The 21,753-nt window shown below is 47.4% G+C and overlaps 1 protein-coding gene across 3 annotated transcripts in view; it reads right to left on the reverse strand.

Annotated features, from left to right (window-relative positions):
- Window positions 1–21,753, reverse strand: part of CD151 (CD151 molecule (Raph blood group)) — a 36,678-nt gene that overhangs the window by 14,316 nt on the left and 609 nt on the right. The window contains exons 1-3 of one of the 3 annotated variants that reach the window (XM_063332544.1): window positions 17,974–17,993; window positions 6,843–6,963; window positions 898–1,001 (exon numbers count right to left, since the gene is read on the reverse strand). In XM_063332544.1, coding sequence (XP_063188614.1) covers window positions 898–981 — 84 coding nt within the window. In that variant the 5' untranslated portion in view covers window positions 982–1,001; window positions 6,843–6,963; window positions 17,974–17,993. Of the gene's footprint in view, window positions 1–897; window positions 1,002–6,842; window positions 6,964–13,053; window positions 13,448–17,973; window positions 17,994–21,753 lie in introns of those variants that run through there. The other 2 variants (XM_063332542.1, XM_063332541.1) reach the window with 2 other exon arrangements.

The raw sequence follows: 21,753 nt of genomic DNA on the forward strand, positions 1-21,753 counted from the left end.
CTTCACAAATGTAGCCACACTGTTACCTGTGCAAATATGAAAAAATGTCAAATCTATTGGGGTGCTACCCAGCAGGAGAAGGCAAAAAAAAAATACCTTTACATCAGCAAGCTTTCCACTGTTTGTCAGGGAGCAAGACTATCAAAAAATGACAACCACGCTCAATATCTCCTTCCTAGACTATACACCTGGGGAGAAAGCAGTCAAGGAGCTAAACAGCCCGGCTGGTTAAACTCCCAACACTTGCAGCAAACAAACGTGGAGAATGCCAACCAGACTCCTAACAGTCCCTTCTCTCTTTGCAAGCTTTGTGTTTATGGAAGGGTTTACGCAGCTTCCAGTAGCTCAGACAGAGTTTTCCTTAAAGGTCTGACGTGGATGCTCCAATGCTCTGTCCCAGGCAGCAAAGGAAAAAACAATCCTTTGGTATCAGTAACTTTCTGGTGGAAAGCACGACCCTAGGAAGCTCTACTGTGGAACCAGATGCAATACGGTGTGTGTTTGTTATCCTTGCTCTAGCCATCCCACTCCACTGCCAGGACTCCCTCTGCATTTTGAGGAGGAGGAACGGCAGGACTCTGGAGTCCTCAAGCTCCCTGAAAAAGCAATCCAGGTGAAAAAACAAGGCAGAGACAGCATGTTTTCAGGCTCCCTGTTGTTCTCCATACTTAGTAACATGACCTAGAAACAGACAGAGACTACAGTGTCATGCCATAACTTCTGCAGCCTGGGTGGGCAAGCCCAAGGGATGGGATTTCACCCCACAGGATTAAATCTGTGTCCTACTGATGTCAGTGCTTTTTGCCAAAGACTTCATCAAGCCCAAGATTTCTGTGCTCCTGACACCAAAACTGCAGTGCCATCTCAATGCCTCTGAAGTACACTGAAGCTTCTTACCCAGAAAAAAAAGTTGAAGATGAAGAGCAGGTACTTGAGACAGATGGTCCCACATGTTTCCTTCTTTTCTGTATACTCACGCATTTTTCTGGCTCAGCAAGTTCCTGAAAAAACAATCAGAAAAGCTTGAGTCAGTCGGTCATCACACCCCTTTTCCCAAAAGGCCAGCATCACTACTCTCCTCCAGCAAGAACTCATACTTCTGACCTTTTGCTGAAGTAAGTCAGCAAGCAAACCATTCAAGTGACTTCAGGGATGCTCGACAGTGCTTGCTTAAAGAGCTCTTGTATCCATTTGGGTGACCTACACAGCACAAGACCTCGCATAGTGTGAAGGGGAGGCAGATGGTACCAGCATGTGGCCTTCCTGTACTGCCTTTATCTTCCTTCTCTCTCCCCGTCCTGCTGTCACTTCTGAAGACTCCTTTTCCTTTAGATCAATACTTGCAGTGGAGGGATCAGACCTACCGTTGTGCAAATGGTCAAGCCAAAACCATGAATTTTGATCAACATTACAGTGAGGAAGCTTCCATATAGTTCTTGCTTACTTCTTCCTATTTGAACTGAAATCCCAGACCTGTTATCCAGAAAATCCCAGTATCTGCCTCCTTACTACAGCCTGTAACTGCTGCTTCTGAAGGCAGTGACAGAAACCTCTGTCTTTGACATTTATGGAATAATCTGTCTCCAAAGAATATTCTTTCCTCACTGGCATTAGTTACAACTGCCTTAAATAGATCCCTCGCTAAGTTTGGGGTATTTTTAATCTTTGCAGCTGTAACTGGGAACATATTTCATTATCCACTCAAATGCCCTATCCTTTTTGAACCTCAGTAATATGTTGGAGTAATTAATTCTCTTCTTTACTCTGCTTATTTCTCATAGCCCTTCTCACCAGCCAGATGTCTCCTAGGACAACTGTCCCTGCTACTAAGAGGAAGAAACATAACCATTGGCTTCAGATGATCTGACAGCACAAAACACCACCGCAGAAAATAACGAATGGCAGTTCATTGTGGGTCACTCCCAGTGCAGCGTTACAGATCTGCTACACTCTTGAGCAGATTTCTCACAAGTAGGTCTGCAGCAAGTGCAGCCCCACTTTACTTCACTGGCTCCTGTTGATGCCAGAACGTATGAACCTCTGGAAAAAAAGTATTCTCACCACTGCCTGACCGGGCAAACAAAACAGGACAAAGGCACTGCCCAGAGCATCACTGACAGCATCATCCATGTGAGGTGGTTTGCAGAAGTACAACCAAATCCACACCTCTCCTGCATGCAATTAAAAAATTACCCCTTTCCTCTTGTACCAGCCAGCAGGGAATGATGCAAACATCTTGCACTCATATCAGAGCAAAATGCCTTCCTAAAGCAGCAATTTCCCTGGAAGCAGACGGGCAAACAGCCTCTCCCCTTTTCCACAGGCATGGGGTTCATGCTCGCTTAAGTTACAAAACCTCTTCTCACAAGACGTGCGAGCTTCCTTGGGGGACCCACTGCAGCTGCGACCCAGCCATGCAGTACAGACACTCACCTGCGTTGGCAAGCCCACTGCAAAACACCTGACAGTAGAGAAAGTGAGCGCTGGATACGCACAGCCAGGCTGCACATCAAGTGGCTATCAGGCTGGGTCAGTATTATCTTTGCTACTACATGGCTAACATCTGGCTTTAGAGCCAGATGAACCATGGCTGGCAACAGCAGCTGCCCACCCTGCAGCATAACTGCATTTTATTTGCAGGGAACTGCTTCCTTTTGCTTCACGCCAGCCCACTCAAAAACCCCAGCCAGGCCTGTGCTTTAGAAACTAATAAATGAAGCTTAACAGGGAAGGCAAGCTGAGAACATGCCAGCAGTCCCACCCATGCCTGTCCACCATCACCATTTCACAAGAAAACATTTTTCTCTAGAATAACATCTGGCAACAACAGTTGGCAGCAGAAAGCTGTTTCACTGGCAAAGGGAGCAGCTCTGAGACAGTGGCACATATCAAGGAAAATAACTCTTCAAAGTTATCTTCAGAAGAGATCAGAACCTCCAGCAATGCACAGATTAATTACCATGTTGCAGCACAAAAAGGCCTGGGGCAACGGGGAGGAATGGATGCTGGTGGCACCCTATGCGCTGAACAGACTTGTAAGTTCTCAATGAGAAGACGCCCCGTGAACGCAACGTTCATGGAAGGTGACAGATTTACAGCTCCCAGAGGCTTCATTTAGCCACAGAACAGGAATGGCAGCAGTGAGACAGGCTCCCACAGCCACACACACCTGCACAACCCAAAACAGGTACCTCAGCCCAGACCCAAAAGATGCCCTCCAGTAACAGAATCTAAGGGTTGTGCTTGGCTTTTTGCCCACCCCTGCTAACATCAGACCATATGTAGAGGAAAATTCACCACAGGTTTGCTGAGACTGACCCTGGTTCATATTACTGATAGCCAGGGGACAGTAACAACACTTACTGTCCTTGGGCCAGCACCTTGGCCCAGCTCCCCTCTTGCTCCAGAGGATTTCAGGAACCTTTGCCCCTTCCCCTCAAAGTACGTCCCCGGCAAAAAAAAATGCCACTACAGGTATTCCCAAGTATCAGCACACAGTTGGTGCTGGGCCCTAGCAAGGGATACTAATTTGTCCCTCCTTCTGATCTGAGAGCTCATAAATCCCAGACCGAGCTGCATCTTGCTCTGTGTGAAGACTGGGCAGACACAAAGCTGAGACCACACTTGCGCTCAGATGACAGACAGTCTGAAATTCCCCTCAAGACTGCACGTCTTGCTCCACTGAGCATCGCATACAGGTCTTTCAGGCGGCTTGGCTTCACCATTGGCAAGAGAGGATCCGTCTATTTCCAAAAAGCTGGCAGGGAACAGCTGCAGGTTTATAAAGCACAGTGATTCACGCAGGGATGACAGGCCATGAATCAGAAAGCAATCAGGGCTGTCTCCTATTTGATCTATCCATCCTAGCCAGGAGCAGAGCTGATGGCACTGGCTGCCTCACCCAGCAGGCTATTCAGGGAAAGGCAGACCACTCCAGACTTTTTGGAAGTCATGTGTTTGTGCTCCTTGTCTCACACAGGAGGGCCTGCCACCTCCCGTTGCCTGCAAAGACTGGGTCGGGCTTTAGGGAGCTATGCTCGTCTTCAGGGAAAGCACGTGAAGGCAGGAGATGCCGGTGAAACGCCTTTCCCAAAGAGCCCAAGCAGCGGAGAGATAAGCCACCATCTGCCTCACAGGCTAAGGGTGACTTTGGGCTCTGAGCCTCATGGTTCCAAAAAGCACAGAGATGTTGATCTGCACCACAGCACCGGGATGAACATGGGGGGCCTCATCCTGAATTCACTGGTGTGACCAGGGTCTCTTGGCTCCAATCGTTTTTCTAACAGACCCTCAGAAGTGACACGAATCACTCTTGAAACCAGGCAAGAACAAGCAACATTAATTAACACACACAGTTATATTTTATTTTAAAACACAGAGGCAAAGGTCTATTCTGAATCACATCGATAACTACGAATGAGCTCTCCAGTGGACAGAAAATGGCGAGCTGTGCCACAGGGGTACATGTACAAATGCATAAAAACATATTAATTAGACGTGAGCTTCATAATGGGAAGCGCTTCGCTAACTGAAAAGGTGGTTAGAAAACCAAAAGCATTTCCATAGTGAAATTCACTCAGTCCAGTACAATAGAGAGTAGCTTCATCAGCAAGTTAAATTTAAGCAAGCAACAATGGGACACAGGCTGTGAAGTTTAGTCATACAATGAAGAGATATATTTTTATGTAATTCACCAGAAATCAACAACAGGTTCCTACTCTGCCTACACACACTGCAATGTAAGTGACAAGGAGAAATAATGCTCTAACTAAAACTAGATACGCTAAGATGGGAGGAAAAAGCAAGGACAAACTCAGTGCGACAGAACTTGTACATGAAAGGGAGGGGTAATGGCTTGAAGATTAATTCAAGAAACTGGGAGATGAACAGCTTGAATCCAATGCTCCGCTCCAATACAGACTTTCTGCATGGCCTTGGGGAAGTGCCTTAGTCTGTCCCTCACCTCTGCTCTTCCTCCCCAGCGCAGGACACTCATATTTCTCTAAACCCACCAATGCTGTAAAGATCTGCACTGAGAACCTCTGCTGACAGACGAATGCCAGCTGGGAGGCATGACAAGCTCCAGGTGAGTTGGTGTATTGGCAAAAGCCCTACAGCAACACAATTTCACTGCCTCAAAAGTGTTTTTGCCAGTATAGGCTACTTTGGCCAGTGAACCAGAACAAACTCTTCTGGGGTCAGTAAAATCCATACTTATAAATGAGAGAACTGTCTGGTAAAGCAATTTTGGCAACCATTCATGAGGCATGCTGGCTCAAATACATCAAAGATTGCAAGATGCTAGTAATGAAGTACAAGAGAATGGAGCAATAGCGAAGCACCTACATGAAGAGCAAGAAGGAAAGGATGAGCCAACTATACAAACATCTCAAAAAAAGACAGAAGAAGAAGAGAGTGAGCTCATCCTGCCCTGTCTGATGGCAAACCACAACCTCCCAGCTGTGAAAAAACACAAGGTGCATGACTGCCAGGCATGGCAGGGGGTCACTTCAAAAGTGAAACCATTCCATGGTGTGATTTTCTTGGGCTCTCATCCTACTGAGACTGAACCCTTAAGACAAACTGGACAACAAGAATGCACCAGAAGTTGAGCAGTTTGGCTCCAGTTCCAGGTGCTGAGCACCTGGGAACACAAACACTGCACCAACAGCTGTTTTGTTGCGCTGAGCCACCTAAAATCTCAATGGCAGGACTTGCTCTAGTATCCCACATCAGACCACTGTATTTTTATTTGCCAGCCCAAAGGCACATACAGGCACGCACCCACATCCCAGCTCAGAAAGCACGTGACACGCACGCACACACACACACACTCTCCTCCTGGCTAGACATTCATTTAGTCATCACAGACATTGCTTGGTACATTTGCCTCAACTTGCACGGTAACTGTACTTAATTAAACAGCAAAGAAAACCAGGCCTGCAGGCTTTTACTGCACAACCTGCCCCAAAGCAGCTCTGACAGATAGGGAAGAAACAACGCCAAAGCAAATGAAATAGCTCCCAGGCCATTAAAAGCACCGTAATTTTTAAGTATTGATTTTTGAATGATAGCAAGAAAATTGGTATCCAACGCATCAGTGACGTCTGTTTCATAGATAACTTGAATGCCAGAAGTTAGGTAACTTCTAACATCTTTGCCAACACATACAAGAAAGACTTGCTGCAGGAAATTCTGCTGCACCTATGCTGCTATGAAAGTGCAGCTCTGAAAGGGCTGCAAGTCCAACATCATCAGCCCCCTGTCAATAGAGTCACCTTATGCACCCAGTGGGCACCTTGCTTGTGTGAAGGGCAAGGTTCGGCTACCCTGTAGTCTATCCGAGCTGGGCCAGATAACCCTGACCCTAAGGCAGCTCTTAGCAAACAACGCCACCGTCCTCCCCTTGGTATGTGCAATGCAGGTGTGGGCCAATAACCTATTATCTTCAGAGCCGTCCTCCCCTTGGTATGTGCAATGCAGGTGTGGGCCAATAACCTATTATCTTCAGCAAACTGACTGAAGACCTCATTCTCCAGCAAGGCTAAACTCCACCCTCTGAAAGCATGACCTCTCTAAGTTTCCCCTCTGTAAGATGAAAATATTACAAGCACCACTGCTTTACCTACCCTACTGAACATCCTCAGAAAAAGCCTCCAGCTGCTTATCAACTTGCCAGCACATCTCTACAGCCCAGAAAGCAGCCAGAAGTCATTGAGTAAAGCTTCTCAGGACAGGAACTCTAAAGCTTGCAGGTGAAGAGCTCCTATTTACACAACTACCAAGTGCCGTTATCCACCCCAAACCAATAGCCAACATGAGTCAACAGTCTTAACGCTGACCTTTCACCACCAAAGCAGCTCACAGCACCAGTGCAAATGTTCAGTCCTCTTCAAGTGCTTTCTTCCACACCCTCTCTTCTTGCTGGCTCTGGTCCTCTGCTGTATTCAGTAAAGCAGAAAGCTGAAAAAGAAGAGAGAGATGCAGAGCCTCATGAACTATGTCAAAGATTATTCTGGGAATCAATATTTGATAATATGCTTCACCATCAAGCCCTCCTTTTAATAGAAAGCGCATGATTTCAGAATACACCTTCTGAACGCATTTGCTTAAACTCGAAAGCGTGCACTGCGTAACAGGGGAGAGGCAAACTGTGGCAGTGGGGAGTGCGAAGACCACCTGATGGCAGGAAGCTGTCAGAACAGGTTTATATTCACTGCTGCATCCTGTAAATGCTGCTATCGTTTCTGTCAAGGCTGTGTACACAGCACAAGGACAGCTTATTCTGGTGCTAAAAGGCCCAAAAGTAACTCCATGAGAAAGCTCCGGAAGAAGACCCTTCTGTGCAGTGTGAAGCCCTAGCTGGTGTTATTGCCTCAAAGTGATCATTGCTTCTAGCCCACTCATGGGAACTACATGGGAAGAGGAAAGAGGTGGGCAGACAGTAGAGAACTCATTGCACGTGCCCATCCTCTGCTCGCAGGGCTTACAAGCCCTAGGATACAGAGCACAAACCAAAGCAGGGCCCCTGCGGAGAAAAAGCACGCTAGGAAGCCACCACTTTCTTCAGCCTCTATCCCTGCTGAAGCATAATCAAGACACAGGTCCTAAGCACTACAGCAGGCTCTGCTGGAAAACAGCTCCCCTGAACTCATCTGCCATGGCCAGCCCTCCTAGAGCGAGACTTAAACCTCCCAGTGTAAATGCATAGTAACTCTCTCAGATAATTAAGAAGCCACAGGAAGGTGCTTTCAAACTTAAAGGAGTTATTTCTCTACAACCTTACTACATTTAACATAGATTTCTTACACTTGGGGATGGAGAGCTCTTGTGCTCTATGGAAAGCGCCCTTAAAGATCTGCCAGCTCTATTTTGCTCCCTTGTCCCTGAGGGCAGTTTCCCAGGGGTCCTATTAACTAACTCCTTGAAGAGCTGGAAGCTTGCTTTCCTCAAATTCAGGGTCCTGACTTTACTCTTCGCCTGACCCATATCCCTCAGGCCTGTGAACTCCACCAGTGCATGATCACTGCAGCCCAGGCTGCCTCCGATCTTGACATCACCAGTCAGCTCACTTGCCTTGGTGACCGGCAGGTCCAGTATCACATCCCCTTTGGTAGGGCTGTTTATTATCTGGTTTAAGGAGTTATCCTCAATGCACTCCAGGAGTCTCCTGGATTGCCTACAGCTCGCCATTCTATTTCTCCAGCAGATGTTGGGGTGGTTGAAGTCCCCCAGCAGGACAGGAGCCTGTGAGCGTGATGCTTTCTGTAGCTGGAGTAAGAATGCTTTGTCAAAAGGCTCCCCTTGATCAGGCAGTCTGTAGTTGACACCAGCCACAGGGTCCCCTTTGTTGCATCGGTCTCCAGTTCTTACCCATAAGCTTTCAACCAGCTCATGGCTATTCTTCAGAGACAGCTCTTCACAATCTATCCATTTCTTGACATAGAGGGCAACCCCTCTGCCTCTCCTTCCTTGCCTGTCCCTTGTGACCAGCTTGTAGTCATCGATAGCAGCGCTTCAGTCATGGGATTCATGCCAGCAAGTTTCAGTAATGGCAACTAGGCTGTAGCTTTCTAGCAGCACAGTGGCTTCCAACTCCTCCTGTTTGTTAATCATGCTGTGTGCAGTGGTGCAAGGCACTTCAGCTGGGCTGTTGCCTTTGCCACCTTTTTAGAGGAACACACCTTAATTCCTTTGAGCTATTTCACTGGTGTTTCCCTGTTGGCTCCTATTACCTCAGGAGCCCCTGGCTTCTCTCTGTAAGACTTCAAGTGTGCTCCAGCGTACCTAGCATACTGCAGAGCCACAGGTTAAAGGCCCTTACTAGCACCCCATCCCTCTAAGCTTGGTGTGTCCTCCCATGGCTTGACATTTCTACGGAGGCAGCTAGGCTGCTGTACTGGAAAATGGCCTCCAGCATCCCCTCTGTCCCCTGCTTTTCTAAGATAGAGGGTCCCAAACTTTTTGCAATCATTTGTAGTGCCACAACCTCAGCCAACTCACCCTCATCCCACAGCAAGCAGGTTCAATTCTCCCTGCAATCTGTTTCCATTGGCATTGCAGGCAGCAGCACGGAGAGGGGAAGAGAATAGCAATTCTTCCTCCCTAACCTGTCTGGATACTGAATTAACAATCCTTTGATCTACACCCTGACACTAACTTATTTCACAGCCTAAGGCTTAAGCTCTTATCTATTGCCCATACCAGGATATGGAAGCAGTAATGCTTCCTGACTTGCCTAGGCGGCATAATGGAGTGTTTGCAAACCACCTGGGAAGCGAAAAAAGTTAGTTTTTATTAGCGGATCAAATTTAACACAGTTCATAACCATTTTAAATTTCCTATTATCTTCAAGGGGAGGTTCCTGCAGGCCTTTACCCAGCATAGTATGGGTGACACACCTTTATTTATAATCAGCTTGGATTACCCCTGCTTCCATTCCCTATGAAAAGGAATGCTCTGCTAAGAGCTAGAAACTAGTTGACTCACATTACAGCCTCTAGACCACAAAAACATCCCTTGAGAGAAACAGTGGAAATCCCAGCACTAGAGCCATTGAGAAGCAGGCCAAAAAAGGCCCTGGAATCACTAATTAAAGATCAGACAAGGGAGCTTTCTGAGGAACTGGGGAGAGGAAGGAAGGCACAGGCAGTGCAGTCACCTGCAAAGCAAGCAATAGCTCTGAAGCATCCTCAGTCCCAAGGCTGGGCCCAAACTCTCCTCAAGCAGCCCTTGTGCCCTACCATTTATCCATCTGCTTCATGATGCTCCCACACTCCTGCCCTTTCAGAAGAGAAAGCCAACCCAGGATGCAAAGCTGAATGCTTTGTTTTCCATCTCAGCGTGTTGGAACATGCTGGAAAGTCAAAGTATTTCTGCCTCTAGGGCTGGAGAGAAGGCAAAACACAAGCCAGACATCCAGTGAGGCAAAGAAGCTCCTTCTCAGGAGCTGTCATTTATTTTGGGGGCTGGGGGGACAGGCACGCAGAACAGGGGGTTTTGGTCCAAAACCCTCCTCACTGACCCTTTACATGGAAGCTGAACTCATTTGGCACTGCTGAATGAGATTCCCCAGACCACAGCTTGGAAATTACCTTTATCTACTCCTGCCTGTTGTCTAAACTGATTACATCCTCCAGAGTCATCTTCCTTGACTGTACAGTACCCAGCACGAAAGGATCTCCCCACTCCTCCCTGAGCCTCAGGGGCTGCTGAGCAGTGAGGAATACAAAGTGATGTTTTCCAGCCACACCACCTGCTCCTACCAGGAATGTGCACAGTGACTCTGGGAGAGGTGGAGACAACTTAGAAAGCCACCTACATTCAACACAAAGTAAGATCTCTTGGCCATCTTTGTCAGATCCTGCTTGGCCCTACTTCTCAACTGGGAGAGCACCTTCCTCAGGAACTTGAGAGGATAAGCAAGATCCCACCTGGGAGTTTGGGAGAATCTCACCTCAACACCCTTTGGGTCTAGGCATCACCTCCACAAGGCACATCAGAGTCCTGCTGCCACCCCTTGGGTCGCTCGCCAAATCCCTCCTTTCCTTCTACTCTGGCTCTAGTTGCTGCATTTTGAATAGACCCCAAGAGAGATGCAGACCCTTAACTCCTGCTAATTTTTGATGAGAGTCAGCTATCCAGCGAGGAATTGTGTGCCTAATACACCTTAGGAGCTGCCTACTCTTCAAGGCAAGAGCTGTCTCTCAGGGGAGAAGCACTTAGCCCTTCCGCTCATTTTTTTGAGACTGTTTACTCCCCAGGGAAGGGACTTACTGAAGCACAAATAACAACCAGCATAAATTTCAAACTCAGCAAGGATTTACATGTGCAGCACCACACACATACCTGCCAATTCACTGTTTTGTGAGGGGTTAGTCAAACCTGTGTGAAGTAATGGCTGGTTTCAGGATCCTTGAGGATAAAAGGGACCTTAGCGTAAACCCAATTTCACAACCATTACGAAAAAGAAAGCATGAGAGAAAGAAAGAGTGATCAAGCATGCCCAGGACTACATGTGTCTGTGCTCTAGCACTGTTCCACTACAAGGCAAACAAACCCCCCTTCATAGGGCTTTCTGGTCCTAACGAAACATACGCAACCAGCCACATCCTGAGAGCAGAAAGCACCCGTCTGCTGCTCCCAGAAGTGGATAAATGGGGAAGCAAATGGCCCCTCAAGGCCCAGTTCTCATGGGGAGCTGGAAGGCAGGCCAGAGACCAGCACACACTGCACAACCAATGGGAACTCCTTCTGCGTCGAACAACATCCTCTTGTATCTCATAAGGCCTCCTTTATCCTGAAGGATCCCGAAGCACTTTAGGCTATTTATACACAGGAACCACTTCACTAGTCATTGAACTGGGGAGAGGAACAATAACCGCCTCTTTTCTCTCACACGAAGTGCCAGAAATCAGTGTCTGGCGTGTGTTTGCAGAGAGCTCACAGCAATGAGGGTTTGCCAGGACAAGGAACAATAGTTCAGATAGGTCAGGGTTAGCCAATAGACAAGACAAACTCTTCACTGCAGCCTGCTATTGATATTTTAAATTCTGTTTTCCCAATTCTGTTCACAGGCATTGTGGGGTTTGTGGGGGTTTTTGTTTTGTTTGTTTTGAAAGCAGGGCTTTGCCTGCACTGAAGAACTTACCAGTAGCATTAAGCCACATTTCTAAACAAAATAGTTTGTGCAGAATCAGCTTTCTGCCTGATCCCATCCTATTCATTACATTCATTTTCAGCTCCGCTCTCAGAAGCGAAGCCACTGGGTCCCCACTGCTTTCAGGGAGTGCTCACAAAACCTCCCTGCCCTGTAGCCATGCCAGTATTATGACTGAGCCAACAAGCACTAAAAATCCTGGGAGAGTAAAAATCCTCCCAGGCCCTACAAAGCTTATTCACGCAATTCTATACGTGAATTCAAAGCAATCACCAAATAATGCAGCGATGATAACCATTTGTTCACTCTTTACAAATAGCTGTGTTTTTACGCTGTGGTTTGAACTCAGAGCAAAGACTAACCTAAGAACATGTGCTGTGTTGTAGCTAGTGCACAGTCACTCAAAATTTGGCATCAGTCTCATTGCAGAGGTACTGTCAGTTTCATTCCCTACAAATCTCTGCAGTGCAAAGGTGACTAGCTAAAAGCCGAGAGATTTTCCACCTACCCACAGTATCAGGTGCACATCCCATGGCAGGCAATCATCTTCACCTCACCAAGCTCACAAACAAATCGTGGGACTTTAAATCCCACTGTCAAATATACGTGCAGCAGTTTTTAGGAAAGAGGACAGGCAGCTGGTGTGTCACCACAGGGTGCATTTCTAGCCTCTCAATGACACAATGTTCTATAATTTCACTGCCTGAAAGACCCTTCGCCTCCTCAAAGCAACCCACCAAAGACAAAAAGGTAGCATGATATAATAGGAGCACAGAGAGATCAAGTGACTCTCCCAGCAGAAAGAAGGGGTGGATTTGCTTTCCTCTCATCTCGACGTCCATCCTCCATTTGCCCAGCTGTTCTGTCCTCTGGAAGAGCAGTGCAGAACACAAAGCTGTAAACTGCGAAGTTGTCAAGCTACTTGTTAGCACAGTCCTGCCTCCGCCTGAGACACCTCACTGCAGACGGCACAAAGCAAGAAGTCCACGAAAAGCTGGCACCAGCTTTGGCTTTTGTACAAAACTTGTTTTGGTTTGAGTGGGCTGTTCCTGTTCGCACTTCCTGCGGTGTAAACAAGTAAAGCAAAAGTCTCTGGAGTCAGCCCACAGGTTTCTCCCAGGCAGCCTGCCTCAGTTTCAGCTCCACAAAGATCATATTTTAAAAGCAGCTGAGAAGCAATTTGACAGTGGAAACTAAGGTTAACGGTCTTATCGCTTCACCCATGTTGCTGATTAGCTCAGGACTGGTGCCAGCCATGCCAGAGAAAACCTCTCAGTGAACAAAGCTGGTACCTGTGGTCCTAGGAATGAGGGAACGCACCCTGCAGCAGCCCAGTGCGCCAACAGAAAAGAGACCATCATGCAGCCACAGAACAGGGCAACAGCAGCTCTCACCTCAGCATGGCATCTAGAGAGATAGCGGTGACATCTTCAGGAGCTTCCCTTCCTATCCAGGACAGTCAACTCACGCAGGAACACTCTCGCACCTGGAATTAGCCACTTCACTAACAGTAACACCAGGAATAGCCAAGAAGTCTCTTCTGACCATCAGTCCTTATATATCTCTGACGTCCGTGTCTCCGGGGGTGTTTTGGAGTGATCATTAAATGCTTTGAGGAGTTATGTTCCCCTCCAGAGCTAAAAACACTCTTACTACAGTCAGATCAAATATCAAGCACAGTCAAGGGCAAATTAAATGACATTTCATTTCCCGAAGCTGTAAGTCCAGTCCATAGGAGCTGTCTCTCTCCTGTTGCTATAGGAGCAGTGCTGGAAACAATGCTCAACCCACGCTGCTTGAGGCTGCCTTGAAAAGGACCATTCTTCCAGTAGAAATTGAACAACCCCCAGCCAAAAATAAAACATTCCTCCCCCTTCCGCCTCCCTCTTGTGTAGCGGCTTTTAATGACTCCACCAAAACCATTTACGCAGCTGTTTTTAGACCAGCCTGCAAACTTGACAGGGAGGCACCAGCATGTGAATAAATAACTGGGAGGCACGGGCTGTCCTCACGGCAATTACTTGCTGGCCCTTCGCCAAGGCTGGGGGCAGGGGAAAAGAAAAAAAAAAGATGTCCCTAGAACACACGCCAACAAGCTCTAAAGAAACCTCCCAGCCCAACACCATCAACCATGTCCCTGAAACGCCTCACTCCACCGGTTTGCATACAGACCTGCCCGCAGAGGCAGCAGGAACTGGGCTTCCTCCGGTCCTCTCTGCTGCTTCAAATAAACACATGGGCAAGGGGCAGCTCTCCATGAAGGGTACAGAGCTATAATCAGTACAGAAACTTTGGCAAGTCTGTCTCAGTGTATCATCCACTTCATTTAGAGCTGGCAGGAATAAGTAACTGGAAAAGGGTTCCTCAAACAGATGCCAGCACAAACGGACGGACTTCAAATGAAGCCAAGAAATCCTGCAAGGGATTTCTCCACCAGCCCACCCTCAGGTTACCCTAGCCCTATATGAACAAGTTTCATTAAAGGAAAGCCTAAAAGGAGTCTGAAACTTAATCCCTCTCCCTCCCCCCTAAGCCCTTCCTCCTTGGAGGTTGATTTTCAAGTCAAGAGGGACTGTTTCACCTCATTTGATCTCCTGCTATTTTAAAGGTTAAGATTTTCAAGGCTAAAAGCAGTCTGTTTTACAACTCTGGGACAGCCCAGATTGACCCTCAAATACCAGGAACGCTCAAGAAGACTTCAGGAGATGGGAGAAACCACATACTTTGCTCCCTTGGGAGCCTCTCCAAACGTTACTTGCACATATTCACCATTCAGACTATGTCTTTGAGCTCAGCAGAAAGCAGCAGAGCATTTCCCACTGCATCTAAGAGATAGGAACACGGGCAAACATCCGGCATTAGGCAGACTCATTATCTGTCTCTCAATGCACCCCCTGCCATTAGCGAGCAGGAGGGGTAAAGCAGTCCTCAGCATGGTTCACTTGTAGGTTAAGACGCTCAGTAAGGCCTTAACCATTAAAAGCAAAAAATACCCAGAGAAAACCCGGGAACAACACAGACAAAAGTTTCTGAAGAAACTGAGTAACTAGCTTCACTGTGATCTGAGTTTCAGTCAGTACTAAATGCCCACTGTGAAAATGAGGTCCCTCTAGGATATCAAGGGATAGAGGAACACAGAAAACAAATGTCACTTCTTGCTTTTGAAGAATTTAGATAAAACTCTCAAATTCACACTGGAAGTAACCAGGGCAATTGTGGCACAGAAAATAATCCTATTACCGACCACAGATGAAGGGGTTTTAGTACTGACCGCTCTGGCATCAGGGCCACCTTCCTGCCACTCAGAAAATCCTCACTGCAGTGGTATATGTGTATATGGCAGCAGCGTCTGCATCATTGATAACCACTACTGTATGCACAGACACAGGACAACAAGAGACTATCTGGTCAGGGTGATGCAGAGAGAGATGCTGGCCAGACGTGGTTATCCATGTCAAAAATTGGGAGGATATTGCTGATCTGCAACAGTTGTGCCCTTCGTACACAGGGAAAACAGCTTCCCACGTAGACACCTGTAAATATACTGTTGATAAGAATTACACTGATATAACTACAATAATTTAATTTGGATACTCTCACTGCTCTCTTCTAAGTTGGCTTCACCCTCCCTTCTTTTTTTCCTAAAAACTTGCTAAAAATCCTGATGAAGTAGCAAACAATAAAACCCTTTTTTTCTAATAAGGTGTTTTCTTCCGCATGGAGATGGATGCAGCCAAAGTAAAGCTCGTGACATCAGTGAAAGCAGAGTTTTTCCTCTGCAACTGTGTCTGCTTTTCCCCACCTCCAGGCTTCTTACAGCAAGGCTGTGAGGATCCACGCTTCCCCAGTGCCTGACCAACTCTGATAGCAAATGGCCCAGGGAAGTCGGCAACCAGGACTTTTTCCTGGTGTAAGCACAGTGGTTTAAATTCCCTTTTTTCCTGCCTCGGGACACATTGCACATAGCAGAGGTAAGCCCTGGGGAGCACATAATGGACAGAGCGTCTTTTATTACGCTCTCCAGAGCCCATCTGCAAGGTGGAGTGCAGCTTCATTCCCCACACACAGCACAGGAGCTCAGTGGGACACTGGTATTCTTTCCCCGCTCAGGAGGAGTTAAAACCAGCAAACTGGGACTCAAAGGTGCAGAAATCAGCCTGACAGCTCCTCCTCTCCAAATACAGAAAGGGGTCCTCCTGATAACAGGAAATTTGTCCTGCCAAAAACCCTCTGAGTGGACAAGGTAAATTGGAGACTACATCAAATCTACCCTCTCACCTCTGGCAGACCTCTCACCTAAGCGAAGTCTCCCACAAGGATGGAAGAGGGGTGCTCCATATAGCAAGGGGGGACTTGCAACTAACCACAGCTTCCAGCTCGCTGGCAGCCCAACTCCTTAGCAAGCTGTTCTTCCACAAAGGACTGGACTCGTCCTTTCTATGCTACAACAGCTGAACCCACAGGCATGAAGCCAACACTGTCCCATACACACGTTCTTTCCGCACAGCACTTGACACGCACACCTGAGACCCCTTCTTGCTCCAGAGCCGGCTTCCCCGAGGCAGTGCCTGCCACGCACATGTCTGTGTGCCTGACTTACCACTGTGACTGCACACGCAGCTCCCCACCACCGCCCGGGGAGCTCTGCATGCAGCTTACAGCAAACACCAAAAAAAAAATAACAAATCACCTCTGTTTCCAGGGCAATGCGAGGGGGAGATACGGGATATGAATTCCTCCCTTCTGGATTCCACCAAAACTAGGAAGAAATACCGACGTTCACAAGTCATGACTCACGCCTGCTTCGTCCGGCACTCCAGAAATCCCCTCATGGATGGCATGCCAGAAATGCCAGCATGGCTGGCATCTGCCAGCTGCCTCTGTTAGCGTATAGATTTGATCAAAACCATCCTTCCTTTTTATTTTCTTTATTGTTGCAGTGTGGTCGCCACTGACGACCAGAGCACTCCCTGAAAACACAACCATGCAGGCATCTGCTGCTCTAGTAGGTGACAGTTCAGTGAGGCTCAAAACATGATCCACTTCCCACAAAACAGAAACTTCTCCCCCAAAAAGTCCTACCTCAGACACTCTTGGTCCCAGTTTTAACTGCACTGCATCATTGAAAGAGCCAAAGAATCTGTTGTTTGTACTCCGGCTATGCTGATAAGTCATACGATTGTACGGAGAAAGCTGCCAAGGACCCTCCGTTAACCTCCACAGAGCATGATTCCCGACTGCCCCTCCTTCTCCCACTAGATGAGCATCCTGCCCCACTAGCAGCTACTCATTCTTACATCATAGAATAGTTTGGGTTGGAAGGGACCTTTAAAGGCCATCTAGTCCAAAACCCCTGCAACGAACAGGGACATCTTCTACTAGAGCAGGTTGCTCAGAGCCCCATCCAACCTGACCTTCAATGTTTCCAGGGATGAGGCACCTACATCCTTCTATGAGAGCTGGCTACACTTTCAGTCCTGTATCAAGCTTATTTCACTATTGCCTGAAATGCACCTACCGAGCTGTACAGCACTTTTGCAGCTCAGACTGAAGAGCCATAAGCACCCAGCCAGCAAGAAGAACGAAGGTTAGAAACATGGACTGAGACAGCTGTACCAGAATGTGCCGCAGATCCCAAAACACACCTCTTATTCTGCCATGCAGTATCAGGAGTGCAAAACAGTAATTATCTGCTTGTTCTTTCTCCTGCCTTCTTCTCCCCCTTAGGGGCAGAAATGTTCCAGGGTGAGGTATCAGACATACTTTCACTTCACCCATTTGTACAGCACAGACAAATCTTTCTCCCACTGCACCTCCCGGTGGTGTTTGTTCCTCTCAACCCGTCCCTCTCCTACAGGGGGAAAGCCGTCTGGGAAACATGCTGCAGATTTCAGCCCAGCTGCACAGCTTCTTTGGAGCGTGCACCTTCCACTTTGCAGCTACTGGGACAAACTCCACCAAAACACAGGCACTGAGATGGAGCCTCAAAGCTCTTTCCACTGCCCCAGACCCCCACTGCTCTGTTTTCTTTCCTACAAAAGGAACAAGAACCTGGATTGGAAAAGTGAACTTCGCTCCTTTGCATTCAGATTTGGTACCAGCAATAGATAAGAAACAATGGTCAATGCCAAACATTTTATGTCACCTACTTCTGGCTTGTTTTTCCTTAGGAAGCCTCATTACTGCTGCCAGGAACAAGCCGTGGGTATGAGCAACATCCCCTTGCGGACCTCCCACACATCTCATTTCCACCTCTCTTCAGAGGCCATGCCACATCCCACATCCTCCAGGCTCCCTCACTGAGATGCACTCACCTCTTACACACACGGTCAGTAAGTACAAAAAGCGGCTCTGCAGCAACCCATGCGGATGCAGGCAATCCACACTGCACAATTAAAACTGCATTTGCTTGGCTGTACCCTGCAGACAGCAGCTGTGCGTCAACACCCAAATGAATTTAAATAGCCGTCAAGGGCCCTTCTGTTAACCTCACAGGACGTAATTCCTGACGTCCTTCCTTATCTCACTAAGCCAGTATCCTGCCTCTACAAGTGTCCAGCACTGCTGCTATCAAAACTATGCATGAAATACACACAAATGTATATACATAACACACAAATATCAGTATCAATGACTTTCTGAAGACCCCAACTGGCATCTGTCATGGAAGCTACTTATACTTAGACCCTTCTAAGGAGCCAGCTACACCTTCAGTCCCGTACCAAGCTTATTTCACTACTGCCTGAAATACACCTACTGAGCTGGATACACATTTTCAGCTCAGACTGGAGAGCTGTAAGCACCTGACCAGCAAGAAGAACTAAGGTTAGAAACATGGACTGAGACAGCTGTACGAGAATGTGCCGCAGATCCCAAAACACACCTCTTATTCTGCCATGCAGTATCAGGAGTCCAAAATAGTAATTATGCTCCTGCTCACACTGCCAAGAGTTTTATTACAGCGCAGCAGCCAGGACGCAGGGCTAATAGGACTGATTGAATTCATTCCCCGGCATGCCAGGCCGTTGAGATCACAAGCAGAGGAGTCTGGCAGGCGGGACAGAGCAGAGCACTGGCAAGAGAGATGCTCATCATCAGTGCTGCTATTACAGTGTTGATCCTTGCCCGGAGGGCTTGGCAGCAAATGGGTTTTGTGCCGTGGGGAGGGATGGTGTGAGGAGCTCTCTGCAGAACTGACAAAACACCTCATCTCCACCCTGCAGCACTGCCGTTTCTCATTTCTCCCTCCACACCCTGGCTTCAGGCACGGGGTGGCAGGGAAAAGCACATTCCTCGCAGGCTGGGAATATGGTCACCATCCTGGGAGAAACGTCTGCCAAAGTGCACACGCAGAAGAGAATGGGAAAAGAGGGCGATTTTACAAACAATGACACCGTTTATTTCATTTTGGCTTTGCTGTGGCAAAAGCAAAATCGTGTTCAGGGTCTGAAAGGAAGGATAGGCAAGTGAGACGGAAGGAGACCTGGTCCTCACTTTCAGAATCTTAAAGGTGTTTAAGCAAACAAGGAGACTAAGAATTCTGTTCCTCACAGCCAGGGAAGCTGAGATGAGCTGTAATTTCCAGGAGTCACCCTCCCTCAGGCTTTCCATGATCTCAGCTGTTAGTGCACACGCTCAGGAGATAACCCAGCATCGAGCCCACAAGCAGAGGTAGGAGAGCATCTTCTCAGGAGGCTTCAAGAGCAAGACTGAGGAGGCCACTGGGGACAGCAGTAATAGATTAGGACATGGAAAAGCAAAGCTCCCCCTGTTTGTTTTTCAGTTAGTCCATCCACCTTTTATCTTTCTAAACTTCTGTCTTAAAAGAAAAAACACACGGACAGCATAATTCCTTTATAAGTGACCAAATCACCTGGAAGCATCAGACAGGCTAGTTTGCCACATATAGGTATAGGTGACAGAGATGTTACAGATACAAATACATGTAAAGAATGTATTTTCCTCCTATGCATAAGTAGTAGCCCAACACACTCCTTAGAGTAGAAACCAAACTTTGTAGAAGCAATGAGTGAATTTACCTGCGGGATAACTAGAGGAGACACAGCTCACCAGTCAAGCCCTTCAGGGCTGTTCCAAGAGCAAGGGAGTTGTTGCCTGGTCTGTGTATGTGCAATGGGAACAGCTAGAGCTACGCTGGGAATAATGCAATACGCCTGCTGGAAACTTCCTAAAGAGGCTAGATAGCACTCCATCAGCCACTCCCACCTAGCATTTTTGCTTGACAAGGGAATACAAGCAGCTTTCTTCCACCCTCTTGCTGAAGAATCTCTCACACCCACCGACACAAACTTTCAGAGGCTACACTGAAAATATCCTTCACAGAGCCAAGATTTCAGCTGTGCGTGCCTGACTGTACTTGAAGAGAAGTCTCAGACTCCTGCCCACTTACAAACTGGCATAGGACTTCCCTTCTGCACAAGGGGGCTGGGAAGCTAAAGCATCAGAGAAGAATCTTCTTGGGTCTCTGCTAACTCAGAAGATGGCTTTTGTATTAGATCCAAGACAGCCCAACTGGGCTGTCGAAGTTCCTCTTACTCAGTGCTCTGCTCTCTGCACTAAGAACAAACCCTTCTTTAACACACAGGAGAAAGAAAACTTGACTGTTAAGCTCCCACAAAACGTACCGCAGGATGGACTAAGCACCTCAGACTCCAGAACAAAATGAGATGTCATACATGGGACATTATCTCAAGCACAGAGAAAAGGCATGTTCTTATTGTTTACTGGAGTCAACATACAGCAAGGACTGCCAGGACTTTTACCAGGCAACTGGGGGAGTCATTCTCCTCCACTGCAGAAGGACTCCACAAAGAAGGTAAGCCATAATTTAAAGAAAGCCATAGGCCAATCAATATATGGATCAGTTTGGAATAAAACATGCCTTTTGCAGAAATACAGTGTATGGATAGAAAGACGTTCAGGCCAGGAACTCAAAGACATCATCAGGAAACTACAGAGCAAGGATGTGATCTCAGGATAGTTATATGGAAGAGCTCAAAAGCTGACAACTCCTCCGACTCACAACTCAAGCTTTCAGCAAGGACATCTGACTCAAAGTCAGACGGTACCTAAAAGCAGCTGTAGCAAACCGGAGCCAAGACCCACATACGCAAGCCAGTGTTATGCCTTTGACAGGGACCTGTCACCAGATGCCTCGGGTAAAGCATAAGTGATTTTGCCCCAAACATTGCCCAGCTTCCAACAATTTGCAGATCGGGGACTGCCTGTCCTAGGCACACAAACTCCTCCAGAGAATCTAAATACACTGAAACTTTTGCATCTTCTTTTCTAGTTTATGTTGAACTTGGCAACAGCTCAGAAGTGACAGATGCTCTGCTCTCTCCATCACAGGCAGTCATCTTTGGTAGCAGTGAGAGCTCCACGGAAGGGCTGGGATGGACCTTTGTTGGACTGATGACATGCTAAGAGACTCTTCAGCCTCAACAATACCAGGTGGTAGATATGCCGTCACACCAAAAGCTTAAGAACTTAGCTTTTGTTAGGTTCTTAAGAACCTAGGCAATGGCCTCGCAGATGGCAAAGGAAACCCATTTTGGCAAAAGGGACTTGTTTCAAAACTGTTTCAACAAAATGGCCACCACTGGGCATCACCTCTGATGGGTGATGCCATTTTAATAAACCCTTGTTCTAGCAGACACCTTGTGAGCTCTCAGAGCAAGCCAGGAAGTGCTGCAGGGAGACAAAGGAAGCGAAGCAGCGTAATTTAAGGGATGCTATACAGTAGCCTGAAATGAGGATATGCCTTTGCTAAAATTCAGCAGGATACTGCAACAGGTTGATTATAAAAGCCCTCAGGAAGTCAAGATTTTTTCTAATTTCACAGCAATTTACGTTCTTCACGAGATGACACAGAGCAAAGGCTACTGGGAAAGATTCCTCATGGCAAGCAACACAGCAGTGCAACAATAACCCATTGCCACCAGCTTCAGCTTCCAGATAATTAAAGAAATGGAAGATCGCCTGGATTTTGCGGTAAACAAGGGCTCACCCTCCCTCTCCTCCAAGGGTCCTACAAGCTCAACAGAGAGACCAAGTCTTATTTATACAACAGG

Source organism: Chroicocephalus ridibundus, chromosome 4 (genome assembly GCF_963924245.1).
Source record: "Chroicocephalus ridibundus chromosome 4, bChrRid1.1, whole genome shotgun sequence".
NCBI classification, from domain to species: domain Eukaryota; kingdom Metazoa; phylum Chordata; class Aves; order Charadriiformes; family Laridae; genus Chroicocephalus; species Chroicocephalus ridibundus.